The sequence below is a fragment of the Bos grunniens genome, chromosome 11 (assembly GCF_055505025.1).
Source record: "Bos grunniens cultivar Pamir isolate PY7600 chromosome 11, Bosgru_T2T1.0, whole genome shotgun sequence".
In the NCBI taxonomy this organism is placed as follows: Eukaryota; Metazoa; Chordata; class Mammalia; order Artiodactyla; family Bovidae; genus Bos; species Bos grunniens.
In genome coordinates this window covers 25,333,529-25,350,986 of record NC_141175.1, presented here as the reverse complement: position 1 = coordinate 25,350,986, position 17,458 = coordinate 25,333,529, and the positions used below count along the sequence as shown (strand labels likewise).

At 49.3% G+C, this 17,458-nt stretch overlaps 1 protein-coding gene across 2 annotated transcripts; it reads right to left on the bottom strand.

Moving 5' to 3' along the window:
• Window positions 1–6,212: 6,212 nt before the first annotated feature.
• MYCN (MYCN proto-oncogene, bHLH transcription factor) lies at window positions 6,213–12,501 on the bottom strand. Of its 2 annotated transcripts, XM_086323560.1 has the most exons (3): window positions 11,940–12,501; window positions 9,799–10,702; window positions 6,213–7,714 (listed from the first exon to the last, which is right to left on the bottom strand). In XM_086323560.1, exons 2-3 carry the CDS (start codon window positions 10,583–10,585, stop codon window positions 7,110–7,112), a joined length of 1,392 nt encoding a protein of 463 aa, XP_086179686.1. In that variant the 5' UTR covers window positions 10,586–10,702; window positions 11,940–12,501; the 3' UTR covers window positions 6,213–7,109. The 2 variants fall into 2 exon arrangements, with proteins under 2 accessions (XP_086179686.1, XP_086179687.1); XM_086323561.1 differs by lacking the exon at window positions 11,940–12,501 and having other exon boundaries at window positions 9,799–10,726.
• Between the last annotated feature and the right edge of the window lie 4,957 nt (window positions 12,502–17,458).

The following is a 17,458-nucleotide window of genomic DNA, read 5'->3' as shown; positions in this document are numbered from 1 at the left end:
AGCTGGCTGTGAACAATGAGTCAAGTCTTTTCGCTGGTAATAATTATTGACTATTATGGGACAGTTACTTGTTAAAGGTACCATGGAGCAGGGCAATCAGAGATATGCCTATTGCCTTTAAAGGTGTATCCTAGCTGGGGGAAACCTACTTAGAGATGAATCCAGAAAGCAAACAATGAAGTAAAAGGCACATGCTGAATAAGAGCTGACTGCGGCAATAGGAACTCATAGAAGATTCCCCAGTGCTGTCCCATTCTTCATACACTGTATGGCATTCCCTATTAGAACCTTGGGGGTGATGATTGCTATTGTTGTTTGAGAGTTACAGAAAGTGAGAGGCAGAGGGAGGTGGCTTACCCTCAGCCACAGACTGAATAAATGGTAAAGCCTAGTCCTGCTTTTCACCCAGAGCTTCCTGGAGACTGGAGAAAGTTCCCAAGCACTGCAGATATTTGTAGCAATTCAAGGCTTCAGGCACTCCCCAAATTCAATGACTCTCCTTAGAACTGAAAGGACTTCCCTGGCAGCCTAGAGGTTAAGACCCCTCTTTCCCAAAGCAAAGGTCACAGATTCGATCCCTGGTTGGGGAAGATCTTGGTGCATGGTGTTGCTAAAAAGAAAAGAAAAAAAAAAGCAAAATACAAAATTATCAAAAGATTAAAAAAAAGAAGAAGAAGAACTGAAATGAAGCCCTGGAAATCACCAACTCAAACCCCTTTCACTTCCAGACAAGACAATAGAGAACCAATCGCTTACCTCCTGTGCCAAGACTGCAAATAGCGAATAACTGAGCTAAGATCCAAGCCCCAAACAAGTATTTTTATTTCCCAGAGTTGCCTTCCAGTCCACAGGTAACATCATTCTGTAGGGTGAAAGGACTGCTTTCATGGTCCCCTTCAGGAAAATAGTGGACGGTAACATAAGATCCAAAATTCAATGGGTAACAAGCTATGGATTTGTGAAAAAATAGACTTATCTCTTGCAAACCACCTCCCCAAAGCCTGCTGAAATTCTTGGGGTTGCTGAAAGGCAGAAGAAAATTGATTTCGCCTTGCCTCTTTAGGCCGCATCTCACAGCACCCCGGCTGTGTTTAACACAGGGGTATGGCTGTGTGTGTTCTCCCGATATGCATTGTACCATGGGTTTGTCTGCTTCAGCCATAAAAAGGCTCTGTTACTTCTCCTGGTCAAAGGTTTCAGGATGAATGTCTTGTAGCAGGATACGCCAATATCAAAAGAGATCAGGTAACTCTGGTCAGTGGCCTATGAAGAGATTTCCTTTACAAGTAAGGAAAACTAATAAACCATTGTAGAAGGCGTCGATGTTCTGCCACACTCAAATTCCTAGGCTTCATCTTAAAATAGGCTTCAAAGCTCACATTCATTTGTTTCCAAGGTACCCGTTTTCAGGTTTTGTAAGGCCTCTATTGAGGAACAAAAGTCTGCAAAGTTCTTGTTAAGTGCAGGCTTGTGAATTTGTTCTACCAGCAAAGCTTTTTTTTTTTAAAAAAAGATTCTTTTCCCTAGTAACATACTAGGGAAATGGAGAAAGGAAGGTTTCTGTTAACAAGAAATCAGATTATTGAATAGATGTACATCGTTCCCAGCATGCACCAGGCACTATTCCACGTGCCATGCGTTAGCTAATTTCTGAAATCCCCCAGAAGCCCAGGCGAAGTACATGGTGCCTTCAACCCTAAAGTGCCTGTGGGGAAACGACACAGCCCAGTGCTTTTCTGTGGGAGTCGGATTCAAACCGTACGCTTTAACTCTAGAGCACACTCAACTACGGCTTTCTCCTGCTTCCCTTTGGGGTTGGAAAGAAGACGTTATTGGGGCAACGTTGCAGACATCCAGAGGAAGATGCAGAAGGAAGAGCCTTGAACTGGGAAGACTGAGGGCACAACTGTGCCCCAGGGTGCTCTCGGCTGACCCTGCCCCTCAGCTCCACGGAAACTTCCAGATCACTCTACTCTAAACTGCAACTCTCTTCCCTCCTGCTGTGGCACCTTAGAATTCCTCCATCCTGTTCTACTTTCACAGCATTCACCACCTTATTCAATGCTATTTAATTTAGTTGATTATTTTCTTTCTTTTTTACTGTTGTCACTCTCTCCGAGAATATAAGCTCCCTAAATCATGGATTTGGGGGAATTTTGTCTCTTGTTCACTGATGTCTTCCAAGCTCCTGGATCTGTGCTTGGTGGGTGTGAAGTAAATGTTTGCTATGAAAGAGAGAAGGAACAGAAGGAAGAGGGGAGGATGGGAAGGAGAGAAATGAAGAAAGGAAAAAGAAAAGTGAGCGGACCATCTACTACTTTCTCATCCAGTGTTCCACCTCTGAAATGGGACACCGAGCTTAATGGCTGCTAGTGTTAGTCACTCAGTCGTCTCTGACTTTGTGACCCCATGGACTGTAGCCCACCAGGCTCCTCTGTCCATGGAATTCTCCAGGCAAGAATCCTGGAGTGGGATGCCATTTCCTTCTCCAGGGGATCTTCCCAACCCAGGGATCAAACCTGGGCCTCCTGAACTGCAGGCAGATTCTTTACCATCTGAGCCACCAGGTAAGCTGCTTCCAAATATAATAACCTCTGATTCTAAAGACAATCCAAACCCAACCCAAATTAGGATTTTCGAAAGACAGCCATTATGGGGATGAAAGAGTCAAACCCAGAAGACCCAGTTGCCAACACAGGTATAGAATGAATTGGCCAGCACTCCTGGAGAATTGTGAGACTCGGGTATAAAAACTTGGGTGATCTCTCAGATGCTACACAGAGGTGGGAAGACTGGAACCACTGTCACTACAGCACAGGGGACCTGTGGCCTCAGATGAGTGTAAAGACTTCTTAGGCCCACGGTAGACCAGCAAACCAGCTCCCTCCAATAGCAAACTCCATACCGGGAGCCTGGAGGAAGCTGATTCAGCCACGGGACCCCTCACAGACTTTGGATCAACCAAAGTTGGTGATATACTTCCCACCAAGGACTTGATTCCAGACTGTGGGCTCCCTGAAGACAGGCCTCCCGTGTGTGCTCTATTTTCACTTCCAGCAGTCAGTTTCCAAGGTTAACTGATGCCCAGTGGATCTGCTTCCCTGACAGGAGTTAGCCCAAGAGCTTGCGCACCCAGTTGGCAGGAGGCACTCCATAATGGTTCTCACTGCGTTCCTTCCTCTGCTGCCTACTCAGCCATCAGCCCTTCTACCAGCTTCTGCCAAGGCCCTGTCATCTGCCAGCCACCTGGCCAGGGCTGAAGAATCAGAGGTGGACAGATTGCTGTACTTGCTTTAAGGGAGGTAGCTCAGCTGGTAAAGAATCCGCCTGCAATGTAGGAGACCTTGGTTCGATCCCTGGGTTGGGAAGATCCCCTGGAGAAGGGATTGGCCACCCACTCCAGTATTCTGGCCTGGAGAATTCCATGGACTGTATAGACCATGGGGTCACAAAGAGTTGGACACAACTAAGCAACTTTCACTTAATGGTCAAGGAGTTCCGGGAGGGTGATGAAGATAGCTCTTCTCTCTTCAGAGGTAATGAGGGATTAGGAGCTGAACACCTACCCGCCACCCCCCCCACCCTCCACTTTGGATATGAGAAATGCTCCCTGAAGGAGGTGATGTTGCATTTGCCATTCAAGGTTGAAAAATATTTCAATAAACGGAAACTGGGTAACCCAAGAGGAAGGAATATGGTGGGACAAGTCGGAGGTGAGAGACCATGAGCGTGTGGTTGGAAGGAGTGGTGTCTGTGGAGGAGGGGTGATGGAGCTGGTGTCCAGGGTGGAAGCAGCCTCGCGAGCTGGGCTGAAGATTTGGATTCAGTCAGAGATCCCCAACCTCCAGGCCTTGGACTGGTACCTCCTGCCAGATCAGGGGCAGCATTAGATTAGAAATAAAATGCACAATAAATGTAATGCACTTGAATCATCCTGAAACCATCCCTCCCAGTTGTCTTCCATGAAATCCATCCCTGGTGCCAAAAAAGGTTGGGAACCACTGCTGGAAGTGGTGGGGAAGCATTGGAAGTTTTTGTGCAGGGTGAGCTAGCTAGGACTAATATGGAAACACTCTGTAGATGGATCGGTGAACCAGGAGGTAAGGAAGCCACCATATGAGTGTGGGGAAAGCCAACAGCATGGAAGAACATGGGGTTGATTATCAGAAAACCCCAGTCCCAGGTGATGCCACTAATTTGACGTGGGGTCCTATAAGCCCATTCCATAAAATGAAGTAATGCAACGAGATGACCTCCACAATCCCTCCAAGTCCTATGATTTATTGATCTAACCAGTAGAGTGGTTTCTCAGTCTCACAACTGCTCTTGGAATGCAGAGGGTCTCTCATGTTATTGAAAGGAGTGGTTCAATTCTTCTGTGACTACAGCAATTACTTTTTAGATAATTGCAGAGCTAAATTGGGTGGCACTTTCCCAGTGGCAAATAAGAGGTATTTTATTGTAGTTTTAATGTTTTAATACATATTTTTGATCCACCTAAAGCAAAAAGTTCTCTTTAAGGTAGCATAGAGAACATTATTAAAAAGGTTGTTAAACTAACAATGAAAAACAGATCATAAACATTTAGAAGAGAGAATGGGCACTAAGTGTGTAAAATTTGAAATGGAATTTGGCTCTGAGATTCCCAGCAGCCAGAGCAAAAATGAAGCCTGGTAGAAATGCCAATCTAGGGCCTCATTCATCTCAACGGTTTAACCTCCGCCAGGGCTGTAGTTCCAGTCATCTGAAACACTTCTGTAGCACCTTATGGAATCGCAACAAACAGAAATTGGGATGACTGAGTTGAGTTTTAAGAATCTGAGGTCTCTTGGCTCATGGGTACAGACAAAATACAGACTGCAGGGAGATTTGGGGCCAGTAAAATGCAAATAGATGGGAAGTCTTTTTGAATGACAATTCAGAAAGGACTTTCAAAGGGTGTTACTTTCTAGTGTGGGGATGGGGGCAAGGAGGGAGATTAAGGAGTAAAAAGATTTCAACATGGTCTGACCATTGGCAATACCACCAGCCTCTTAGGAAATGTGGCTGAAAAGCTGGTGGGGGCGGGGGAGGACCTCAAATTCTAAACTGCCCTGAACTATGTAACATGGCCAAAGCAGCTGGAGACCCACATGGCCCAGGCAAGCAAAGCTCTTTCTCATTCCTGGACCTGTTTTCTTCTGAGCAGAGGTCTTTTCAGTACAAAGCTCCTATCTGAGATGAATGAAACCTTAGAGAAATGGCCTTGAATACCACCATCACCTAAGAGAAATATTTGTAGGCTCTATTCTGAGAAGCTGAACACCTCCTCAATAAGGATATCACCTCCCATGAGGGAAACTGTGAAATTGCCCCCTAGCTTCATTGTTATCCCCGTTCCCCAGACTCCAGAACCTGCAAAGGTTAATGCTGCTTCCATAGGCTAGTCCAAACTAACAGGAGTGTCAAGCAGACAGAGCTACACTCATACCCCAGTGCCTCTCCTGAAGGGATGGGGCACTTGATTGGGGCCACACAGTTGTCACACCACACATCAGTTAGCTTTTTGAGGGGAGGGACCAACTCCATCCTTATTTGGCTACAATGCCTTAGCTTAGTAAATTCTGACCAGAGCTTTCTTCTTGGAGACCAACTACATATACTTTATGCCAAAATATAATGCCATCAGCTAACAGAACAAAGGTTACCAACACCAAACACAACCAATTTGCAGAACTCGGGGCCTTAATTTTACTTCTCATTCTAAAGAATCTGATGTCCCAGCTGTTTAGTTAAAAGGACCCTGATGCTGGGAAAGATTTAAGGCAAAAGGAGAAGAGGATGGCAGAGGATGAGATGGTTAGATAGCACCACTGACTCAATGGATATGAATTTGAGCAAACTCCAGGAGACAGTGAAGGACAGGGAAGCCTGGTGTGCTGTAGTCCATGGGGTCGCAGAGTCAGATATGACCTAGTGACTAAACAACACAGGAAAATGTTTTTAAACTATACGATGCTATTGGTAGCACATATAATCACTAATAACATATCGATATTGTATAATTTGGGAGAAAGCTCATAACCTTCCTAAGCTCAGTATCCTCCCCACCAAGGGGGGACAATGGCAATTTATCTGTGGAAAACCAAGTTCCCTCTCTAGATTATGTGCTCTTTACAATCACTGCCTAAGAGCTAAGAGTTTAACCATTGCTATTAAGGAAAAAAAAAATGTTGCATCATTTAATTGCTATTTATTTTCATAAACATGAGGTATTTCAAAGTGCTATAAGATGCAGCACTAAATATATACATTTTGAAGAAATTAAAACACAGAACTTTGCATTTACCCAGTTCTATGCACCAAACATGAACAAATACATTAACAGGAAGAAACAGGCTAGGAAAAAGGCATATATATATAGTAAATTTCTTTACAAAAGTTTCTTAGTTCAAAAAGTGATAAAGTAATATCTACTCAAAACTTTCACAACTCATTTTCATACGAAAATATAAGTATCAAATTTAGTTATGTATCAGCATCATACTAAAGTATACAGGCAGTTTAAGAATTAGTACAGTACATAACAGAGATTAACAATATATTTGTATACAAAACATGCTCCTCAAACATTGAGGTATTACAGTACTTAGGTGTGAACTTCCAGTCTAATACTGGCCGCAAAAGCCACCTCTCATTACCCAGGATGTATACAAAAAGGCAGGTGTGTCCATGGTATTTACAGAAATGTTCCCCAGGGGTATCAGTGGCAAACCCCCACGTGGCATCGGCTGGAACTTAAGCACCATTTGAAAAAGAAGGAATGACTTTCTGTCTGGAAACTTGGAACAAACAAGGTGACTTCAACAGCCCCAGAAGGCTCCCAACGGTCACAGGCTTCAACCGCTGTCTCAGAAGTGACGCACAGGAAAGCCGCCAGGGTCACCAGCATCCCACCAATGCAGGTCCTGGTAGGACCCCTCGTGTCCTGCTCCCCACCCCAGATCCGAACTCGACGGGGGACCGATTTGAAAGTAAACCAACATTCTTAATGTCAACACAAGGTTTGTTTAAAAAAAAAAAAATCAAAATGTGCAAAGTGGCAGTGACTGTCCAGTTCTGAGATGCATTCAGCAAGTCCGAGCGTGTTCAATTTTCTTTAGCAACTGCTGCTGTCTGGCCTGCAGCTTCTCCTTCTCCAGCAGAAGCTGGTGCTCCTCGGCCTGGAGGGAGTGGACGTACTCGGTGGCCTTTTTCAAAATGACCACTTTGGCGGCCTTCTCGTTCTTCACCAGCTCTGGCACGTGGTCCCTGAGCGTGAGAAAGCTGGAGCGCAGGTCATTGCGGCGCTGGCGCTCCAGGATGTTGTGGTTCCGACGGCGCTCGCTGTCCTCCGAGTCAGAGTTGCGGGGGCTCAAGCTCTTAGCCTTGGGCGGGGGGACACTCTTGAGGGGCCGTGGGGAGGCTTCGCTCTTGATCTTCTTCTGGGGGGGTGCCTCCTCGCTCTCCACGTAGGGTGATGGGGCGGCATAGTTGTGCTGCTGGTGGATGGGGACGCAACGTTTGAGGATCAGCTCCCCTGACGCAGCCCTCCCGGGGCCCAGGGCTGCGCTCTTGGGACGAACGGTGATGGTGAAGGTGGTGACAGCCTTGCTGCTGGAGGACGACCGCCGCTTCTCCACGGTCACCACATCGATCTCCTCCTCTTCGTCTTCCTCCTCCTCGTCTTCATCATCTTTGAGAACAAGATGAGAGTTATTCTCAAGGTAAGACACATAGGAATGAAATATACACAGTCTCACAAGGTAGGCCTGGCACGTGGTCTGTTATTACTGATCCATCAGCATTAGTCTCTGAACAGAGATGTATATACTTTTCCCCTGCCCATCCTCATCCTCCATTCAAGCTTGAGTGGGTGGCAGAAACTAAAAGAACCTTGGCTTTGGAGTCAAGACAGAATCCTGGCTTCATCACAGTTTTCCCAGCAATGAAATGGGGAATGACACCATAGATTGAGTTGAAGGGATAATATATAGACAGAAGCTCAATAAACAGTAAGCTTTCATCATCGTCACTAGTCTGTCCCGTAGACTTATTTATCTCCATACTTAACTGACACTTCTCATTTTAGGAGCCTCAGCTAGCCACTACTTACACATGATGGAGTTTGATTTTTAAGTCAAATAAACTTAAAGAACAATTTAATTAACTAAGGAAGAAAAATACCTTGTCTTCCATGAACATGAGTTCTATACAGTAAGCAGTTTTTCAACTAACAAAGATTAGACCTTAACTGCAAAGTTGTAATCCATTGGAGCTCTAAACCCAAATAGTGGGGCACCTCTTCTCAGTCACCACCAAACAACACCCACAAGAACATGAAGCATCGTGTGTCCATTTTCATTTACCACCCCCCCCCCCTTTTCATTTACTACCAGGCTTGGATAGAAAATTATTGTTTAAAATGCAAGCATGAAAATCAAAACACATCTTCGGCTTGATCTGAAGGGGACCGGAAAGCTGAACAATTGTGGGATTTGTTCTAAAGCCGAAATGTGAGGCTGTTCCAGTCTGTGGGTCCCTTTAAGCCAATGTTTTGGTTTTCTGCCAAGAAGACAGCTGTTGGAAGGAAGTGCTTCCTCACCGAAAGCTGTCAAGGCACAGACATTAAAGGGGCAGACCCGTTCAAACTGGAGGCTTATCACCAAGTTTCCTTCCAGGAGCCTGGGACCAATCTGTCCTCAGCCCCAAAGGAAATTTAGGCTTTTTATGCATCTGTATTCTGAAAACACTGGATTTCAAAGGTCCAAGGCTCCCAGCTCCAGGGACAAGAGCTATTCCAGTATTTGGGTAGAGTGCTTCACTTCCAGGCAAAATCTTGGTTTTAACCCTACCCTTCAGTTTCAGCAGCAGGCACACAATAGAACTAATCAATGAGTGCTCCAGGGTGTGTGCATTCCTAGACAGCCGGCTAAGCGCCCGCCCTCACCTTTGAAGGGCACTGGGTTACAGAAAACAACTCGGATCTGAAATTAGTCCTAGAATTTTGGCTAGAAGACAAAACTCGGCCGGTTTTCACTGCACACTGTAAAGAGGCAGCCCCTTGAGAATGCACACAACCGCTGTGGTACTTGCCGCCAGCTGCTCAATGAAGGGGGGGAGGTGGCCCCACCACCACCCCCAGCCTTTCCGATCCTCGCCCGCCCGCTGGCCAGCATATCGCCGCCTGCTGGCGACCAACCAGAAGCAAATAGCCCACCACCCAGACAGAGCGAAGGTATGGAGGTTTGAAAAAATAAAAAATAAAATCGGTACTCGCTATTTGTGCAATGCCCCTTAACTTCCTGCACCCTTAATAGGATTTTGCACAGGCTTGCCCTTTATGGAGGGTCTCTCCACCCCTGACCTGTGTCTGTCCTTTTTCACCCCTTGGGCTAACAGGTTTCTGTCCAAGCAATGCACCCTGCGGCCCCCTGAACCCCAACTCGGCTTTAACCACTCAACTTTTCCTAATTTTCCCCCCACCCTCGGAGGGAACGCTGCCAAGAGAGATGCGGGACAGGGTGGGGGCCAGTGATGGAATCAGTCTCCCGGAGGGAGCTGAAGGAACTTCAGTTAAGGAGAGGCTGGAGAACACAGCTTTCACTCACCCTCTCCTCCAAACCCTGGGGATGGGCCTGGGAAAAACCTAACCTCTCAGCCATCAGTACTGTCTCCAAAATACCCTCTCCCAAAGCCAGAACTCGTGAACCACAAACGGGGGGGCCACCCCAGCCCCAGCGCCCCAAGGAGGCAGCCGGACCCTGGCTCCCGCTTTACCTGAGTCGCTCAGGGTGTCCTCTCCGGAGGTGCTGAGGGCCTTGTGGTCACTGGCGCTGGCCAGGCGGCCGCCGGTGCGCGGAAGGGCGACTACAGGGGCGGCCGCCGGGGCTGCACTGCCGGCCCCCGAAGCGACCGCGGCGCCTGCCGCCGGGGCATTGGCTGGGGAGGCGGGCACGGGCGCGGGCTCGCGCTTGTTCACCGGGAACGGGAAGACCACGGCGGGATCCACGCACTCGGCGGCCGGGTGGGCGAGCTCGGCGGGTAGGGCGGCCCCGGGGCGGCCCGGCCCGGCTGCCGCGGCTCCGTGGCCGCGGCCCGGGGGGCTGGGGGCGCCCGGGGCCGGGGCTGCGGGCCCCGCGGCGGGCGGCCGGCCGTGCTGCAGCTTCTCGCTCACCGCGCGCTCCAGCTTCTCGCGGGCCGAGAAGCCGCTCCACATGCAGTCCTGGAGGATGACCGGGTTGGGGGTGAGACCGCCCAGACCCCCCAGGCCGAACGCGTCCTCCTCGGCCGGGTTGCCCCACAGATCGGCCTCGGGCAGCAGCATCTCGGTGGCCCAGTTCGGGGGCTCGGGGCTGTGCTCCGGGAAGGCACGGCTGGGCGACAGCGGGGGCGTGGGCAAAAGCTCAAACTTCTTCCAGATGTCCTCCCCCGGGGGGGTCGAGTCGGGGCCGCCGAAGTAGAAGTCATCTTCGTCCGGGTAGAAGCAGGGCTGCAGCGAGTCAAACTCGAGGTCTGGGTTCTTGCAGATCATGCCCGGCATGGTGGACGCGGTGCAGCTCGGCATCGGCTCGCCTCCTGGCCCCCGAATGAGGGCTTCTTTCCGCTCCGCTCTTTTTAGTTCGGGGGGTGCTTCCTTCCCGTGGGGGGCGTGGAGGGCGGGGGCCCGCGCCAACCTCCAACACTGCAACCGGCAGACACACCAGGAGAGGGTTGGCAAGCGGAGCCGGATGCGGGGTTGGGGGAGTGTGTGGGGGGGGGACGACAGGCAGCGGTCACCCCCTCTTCCTCGGTTCCTCAGTCTCCCCTCCAAGCCCCCCACTCCGCCCAGCGCTCCCGAAGGTGGAGGAAGTTGTGTCTCTCGCTCTCTCCCTCCCTCCTTTTGTGTACAAGCTGTCTACGACAGGGGTGGGAGGGGGCATGCAGATGCGGGGGGTGGTGGCCTGGCTCTGCAACTTTGGAAACTGCCATTTCATTCACACCAGGCGCTGCCTGGGGGAAGGGGCTGTTCAAGGCTGCAGAGTTCTAGCTCCCACCAGCTCGCAGACAGCCCCGGTGGCACCTAAGTAGGGCCAGCTGCTCAGAGGAAGCCCAGGCCTCCAACCCAGCAACTGGGTATAGGATTTAAGAGTACCCTCAATTCCTCCTTTGTAAAATTGCCACCTCCGGACCGCAAGCAATAGCGGGGGAAGCCGGGGGCGGGGGGGGGGGGGGGGGGGGCGGGAATTCAGGCAACTTTGCAAATGGAAAAAATCCTTTCTTTAGACCGAGCCCAACAACAGGCACCCCAATCCTGAATCCCTTCCCCCCCCCCCAAATTTGATGAGACGCCCCCAGCAGTCACTGGCTGCAGGCAGAGTACTGCCAATAGCTGATTCTGAACGTCTCTAACCCCACCCCCGCTGCTCCAAACCCCCAAGTACGCCCTCTTCCTGAGAGAGGCTGAACCCCAGTTCCTGGGAACGGTTCAGGGGCACCAGCGCGGAGAGGGTCTCGCGGAGAGCCGCTGTCTCCTCCGAGCTGGAGCAGCCGTGACCCAGATTACCACCGCATCGGCCTCGCCCTGCTGAACCCTTTTCGTCTTCCTCTGGGGGCACCATTTGGAGACGAACCCAGTTTCGGGGTGGGGACGCACCGGCTCCCCATCAGCTCAGATGCAGACAAACGTTCTAGAGAAGGGTGAATTTCCTTTCGATGAAGCCATTACACCCCCCTGGCAAGGGCAGTAGAGGGATCAGGGCGGGTCTCTCCAGTCCCGGAGCCTTCGGGAGTGGAACTGGCTTTTCAGGGAAAACCCCGAGATGGTTTTGTTTCGGAAGCAGTCCCCCGGGCATATTCGGGCCCCCGGTGCGTCAGCCGCGATCCCCGTCCAGGGCTTGCCTTCCCGCCGCGCTCGCCGCTCCCGGGGCGCCTGTCCTTACCTCCCGCCGACTGCCGGGGATCCGGAGGCGATTCTGTGCGGGGGTCCCCGGGTGGCCAGGGGCGGGGGTGGTCCTCGGGTGGCTGCAGTCCGTGCGCGCTTGCGCCTGGCTAGAGCGAGCTCGGCTCCAGCCCAGTTCCCAGGAGCCCCCCGCATCCACCCAGCGCGTCCAGACAGATGACTGTCACTGGCTGCGCTTTGAAGCTCGGGGGATATTATTAACTGAAAAATCTGACACACCCGGGGGGTGGGGAGAGAAGGGGGCTGCGGCACAGACAAGGGGGAGGGAGAAAGGCAGAGGAGAGCGGCTTTACCCCGCCCTCTTGATTTCCATAAAAATCAGGGGAGGCGCCAAGGCTTTCGCGCCAAAAGCCACTTGCTTTTCTTCTTTGCAGAACGGAGGCTGCAAAGCTGGGAAGCCCGGGGCGTGCTCCTCCCGCCCTTTTAGACCCCCGGGCTTGCACCGGGTGCACTCTGCGGACCAGCTGCGAATCGAGCCGTGCAATGCCGCACCCAACCCGCGGGGCTGGCCATTGCTCGGCATTTAAAAAAAGAAAAAAAAATTTTTCCGGAGGGCTCGGGGGGTGTTGGTTGAGGTTGCGGGGTTGGGGCGGGAGGTGGTCGGGGACAGTTCAGAGGCTCCTAACCCATCCCCCGCTTCGACGGCGCGTGTGTGCAGCTGAGCTCGAGGCCAACGTCCAGCCGGGCAGTAGGGGGGAGGGGGGAGGGCGGGGAAGTGGGTGGTTGCTCGTGGGTGATCTCGGAAGGGAGGCGGGAGCCAGGGTGCAAAGTGGGAGGGAAAGGACGCGCCCATTTAGGAACGAGACCGCCGGAGGTTTTTCTAGTTTTAAATTGAAAGGAGAGGGGCGCCCCCTTGTTTGAAAATAAATAAATAAATAACTGCGGGCGACGAGGGTGGCGCAGCGGTGGTTTCTTCGGCCGAAGGCGACACCTCGCGGAGACCGCGCAGAAAGCGGAGCTGCTGGGCCTGGTCTCGGGGGGGGCGGGGAGGGGCTCGGAGCAGGGCCACCGGCGTCCTCCCGCCGCCCTGTCAACATATCCCCACCACCGAGGACTGCGGCTTGGGCCCGCTTCCGCAGGGAATGGGCGAGAGGCTCCCCAAAACGTTCCCACGGGCTCCCGAGTTAGCCTGTCAAAAACCAGGGATTGCCCGAATTCTGGGGAGGCGGATGAGGTTCACATAGGAGTTGTGGTCCACAACTCCGGCAGCCCAAACCCCGGTTCGGAAATCTTGGCTCCCGGTTGTCGGAGGCAAAAGGGTAAGTGGCTGCTGCCACTACTCAAGACTCTTTGTGCCTTGGTGTCTTCAATTGCCAAATGGAGTTAGTAATGGTGCTTACCTCACAGGGCTGTTATTGAGAAATAGTTTTGAAAGCACTGAGAACGGTGCCCATCAGCACAGGGTGAGTGTTGAGTGTCAGCTATTGTTAGTTACCAGACCCTGATAGATTCTTCCTGGGAAACAAACACCCTCACCTCTGCTCTCCCAACCCACCACCACTATGAAATCTTCAGTTGGCTCTGATTAAGCTTTCCTGCAGATATGTTGGGATGCAGGGTTGACAGGGTTAAAGATTCTAGTACCCACATTCCCCAGAACAACCCAGTCTCCCAGGCAGCCCCTTTAATAATCAAATGCACAACAAAGTGGGATTTCCCCAGGAAGAATTCCTCTTGGAATGATTTGGGGCAGGGAAATCTGCCCTCCTCCAACCCCCGCCCTGCCCCCCGGGTTGGGGATGGGGGTGAGAAATCTTCTCCACCTTTTTCCCAAACTGGAAATGCCAATCATCCTCTCCATTCATCTCCACATTCAAACTAGTTGTGGGTGAGGATGCGGAGGGGCAGGAGGCAGCCTGTAAAATGCTCACCTATTAGCATTTGTGAAGACTCCCCAGTCCTTACCCTGGATACCTACATAATTCAAGGGGAGGGGGCAGGTTCCTCGAGTCCTAGGAAGTGACCCATGAATGAGGATGAGCTGCCCTTCCAAACACTTTCATTATTATTATTTCCTTCCCATATGTAAAGCTCTAAACTCTTGCAAAAACCTTTTATACCCCCTACTTCTGCTTTTCCCTAACTCCCTAATCTAAACCAAGCCCTCCTGCAGTTTTCTCCTCAAGCATCCCAGATTTTCCTTCAAAACACTTGCCTTCATTTGTAATGATGTCTGCCTGGGAGAATTTGTCTAAGGCCAGCTTCCCCTGAGACAAGGAGAGGAAACTGGCTCTGTCCTCCTCACCCTACTTGTGTCTGTCTTGCTCCAGGGGGCATCCACCACACAAAGCAGATACCTATCCGTACTCTACTACAGTATAGTATTGTTCAAGGCAGAGGTCCCCAAATGAGTCCTTCTGAAGCAGCCAACTTTTTGGAGAGAGTTTCTGTTTGTCAGCAACAGAGGGTAAGAGGAATGATGACCACACCATCAAGGCAGCAGCCCCAGGAAGGGATCTCAGAATTGCCTGACCCACCTTTTTACCGACACGGTAGGGGAAGTATCAACAGATCAGGTTGGTCCCTGTCGCTACAGAGCCCTACCTTGTCCTCTCTCACCCAACCTGTACCCTTCACCACAGCATTTGTCCTTTGTCAAGGGACAAAGTGCAGCAGAAAATGAGAAGACAAGAGACCCGGTTACTCTGTGTGCCTCCAAGCAAATTGTGTATTCTTCCTGGACCTCAATCTCTAATCTCATCCTCTTAATGCTAACCAATAATTACTGACAAGTCTGAATTTGAAGTTTAACAGAGTGATAAAGTTTTACAAGTATTTATTGGTACTTTCATTTGCAAATGGAAAGATAAAAGACTTTGTCCGTGGAGAAATCTTGCTACTGCTGGTTCCTCGTCTGCTTGTAGGGAAACCTTCAAATTCTTCTTTGAAAGGTTGAAACTCTCTCAGACTATGTGGACACACATGAAATAAATCTTCAGAGGACTTGGAAGACACGTTCAACCAGCATCCACTCAGAACAGAGATGAGTGAAGGCACAGACTCAATGAGCTCATCACAGGCTGAGGGAGACACATCTAAAATGGACCAACAGACAGGATGGAGTTGTCCACAGGATTCGGTTTATAAATAAGGAGATTTTTGAGGGAGAACAATGTTTTCGTCTACAAATCCCTTCTTTAAAAAACAGAGCTAAATCACGCACACACACGCACATTCAGAAGAGTCCAACCCATGACTGGCTAGGCGATCAAAAACCTCTAGATGTTTTTCCTAGATTGTGAGTTAAAGATCTGGATCCAGCTTCAGGGACCTCAGTTTCTCCTAGGAAACTTAATGGGTCCTTTCCTGCCCACCTCACCCCTCCGCCACCAAAGTGTACATTTTTGCTGATTAAATACTTTTAAAATTCCTGACTCTTCATTTAGAATAAAGCTAGCTGCCTGACTTACCCAGTTACTAATGAATTAATTAAGCAACTTAATGAATGAATGAAACTTAAATTGAAGTTTTAAATTGGAAAAAGTAAGATAATAAAGGAAATATAGAGTGGCATTCTAAAACAGATAGCCCAGAAACACAAGACGGAAAATTTGAACATATTTGACAGCAATGAAAATTTTCAGTTATACTGAAAACACATCCAAAGTCAAAAGACAATGGTGTGATAGAAAAATATTTGCCTCATCTATAAGAGACAAAGAGTATATCCTATGTCTACAAAGAGCTCTTTCTTACACATCAAATAGAAAAACAACCCCATAGAAACATGGGTCCAGGATAAGAGTAGATAATTTACTGAGTAGGAAATGCAAATTGTTCATAAACATATGAAAAGATGCTCAGCTTCACTAGTAGTCAAGGAAATGCAAATTAAATCTCAAGGAGATTAACATTTTTTGGTCTAGCAGATTGGCCCAAGTATTGGCAAGGCTGGGGAGAGGGGGTAGGGACCCTCCTTACACTGTTGGCATTCCAGCCCGAAGAATAAAGGCAATCCCAGTCTTCCAAATACACCCTATTGTTACAAGAAATAATAAAATAAATATGTCAAAATGCATAAACAAGAAGCTGTGTTACAGTCTTGTCCTCAGTAGCAAAAATACAGTTAATAATCTAAATCCATTCCATAGGAACATGGTTGCATCTTCTATAATACACGTAAGCAGTGGAATAATGTGCAGCCTCTGAAAATAATGTGTTAGATCTACAGGTACTGACTTGGAGGTATCTATGAGTATAAAGGAAAATAAACTAGGTCTTGGGCAGCAGTCTGCCACTTTGGATATCTGTGCATTTAGACATGTCTGCATAAACCCAGCAACAAATTGGATGTAACATGCAACAACTGGTTAATAGTGGTTTACTTTGAGGAAAGGAATCAGATGCAGGGAGAAGATTTCCTCTTCATGCAATATTTTTGAAGCAGTGGAATAATTTTTTGTTTTGGTTAATTTTCAAAACAATGCTTTTATTACTTCCCAGGAAAGTTCGTCATTAAGCTGACCAGTTGGGGCAAGTAAAAGATCCTTTGGTGAAGGCTAATATGATCCCCAACGTTCTCTTTTGTCTCCCAGGCTAGTTGGCATTCTTTCAAACCAAACTAGTGCTAAACTGAGTCAGCTGAGAGTGGGTTCAAAGAAATAAAATGGCACTGGCTTAATTAGGATTAGAAGCAAGCCAAACAAAGCCATTTGAGTATATGATGTTGGATGTGCCCAAGACTAGACATATATATATTTACTTCTAAGGATGCAGGAAAATTTAAAATACAACATTGAGAGAGTTTTGGGGGTGAGAAGTTTTACTGGTAATGGCACAATAATAAATAAAACAAAAATTATCTTCATTGAATGCCAGTAATTTAGTTACAGATTTAGCAAATCAGAAGTATCCAACAGGCTCTGTACTCCCCTCAAAGACAGATTTCGCATCCTTTGGGGCAGCTCAGAGATCTCCCTTCCACTAGGAAGCCTTCTTTCAGGCTTAGTATGTTACAGAGACCTGGGGAAATCATGAAGATGGGATGAGTAAAAATGGCTTGCAAACTCCGAAGAGCTCAGGGATGGTAGTTGCCATAGAGTTGGAATTCCTGTTTACCTGTTTTCAGTTCAGTTCAGTTCAGTCGCTCAGTTGTGTCCGACTCTTTGCAACCCCGTGAATCACAGCACGCCAGGCCTCCCTGTCCATCACCAACTCCCGGAGTTCACCCAGACTCACATCCATCAAGTCAGTGATGCCATCCAGCCATCTCATCCTCTGTCGTCCCCTTCTCCTCCTGCCCCCAATCCCTCCCAGCATCAGAGTCTTTCCAGTGAGTCAACTCTTCGCATGAGGTGGCCAAAGTACTGGAGTTTCAGCTTTACCTGTTTTACTTGATGCTAAAAAACGAGATGGGAAAACTGTCCAGGGAGACAGGCAAGTGGCTCAGGGCCAGGCTCAGAGGCGTGGGGGAGGCAAAGAAGCTTCCACTCTGTAGACTATACAAACTTGATTTATCAGCATCAGAGCTTTTGCACGGAGGGGAATCCAGTCTCAGTG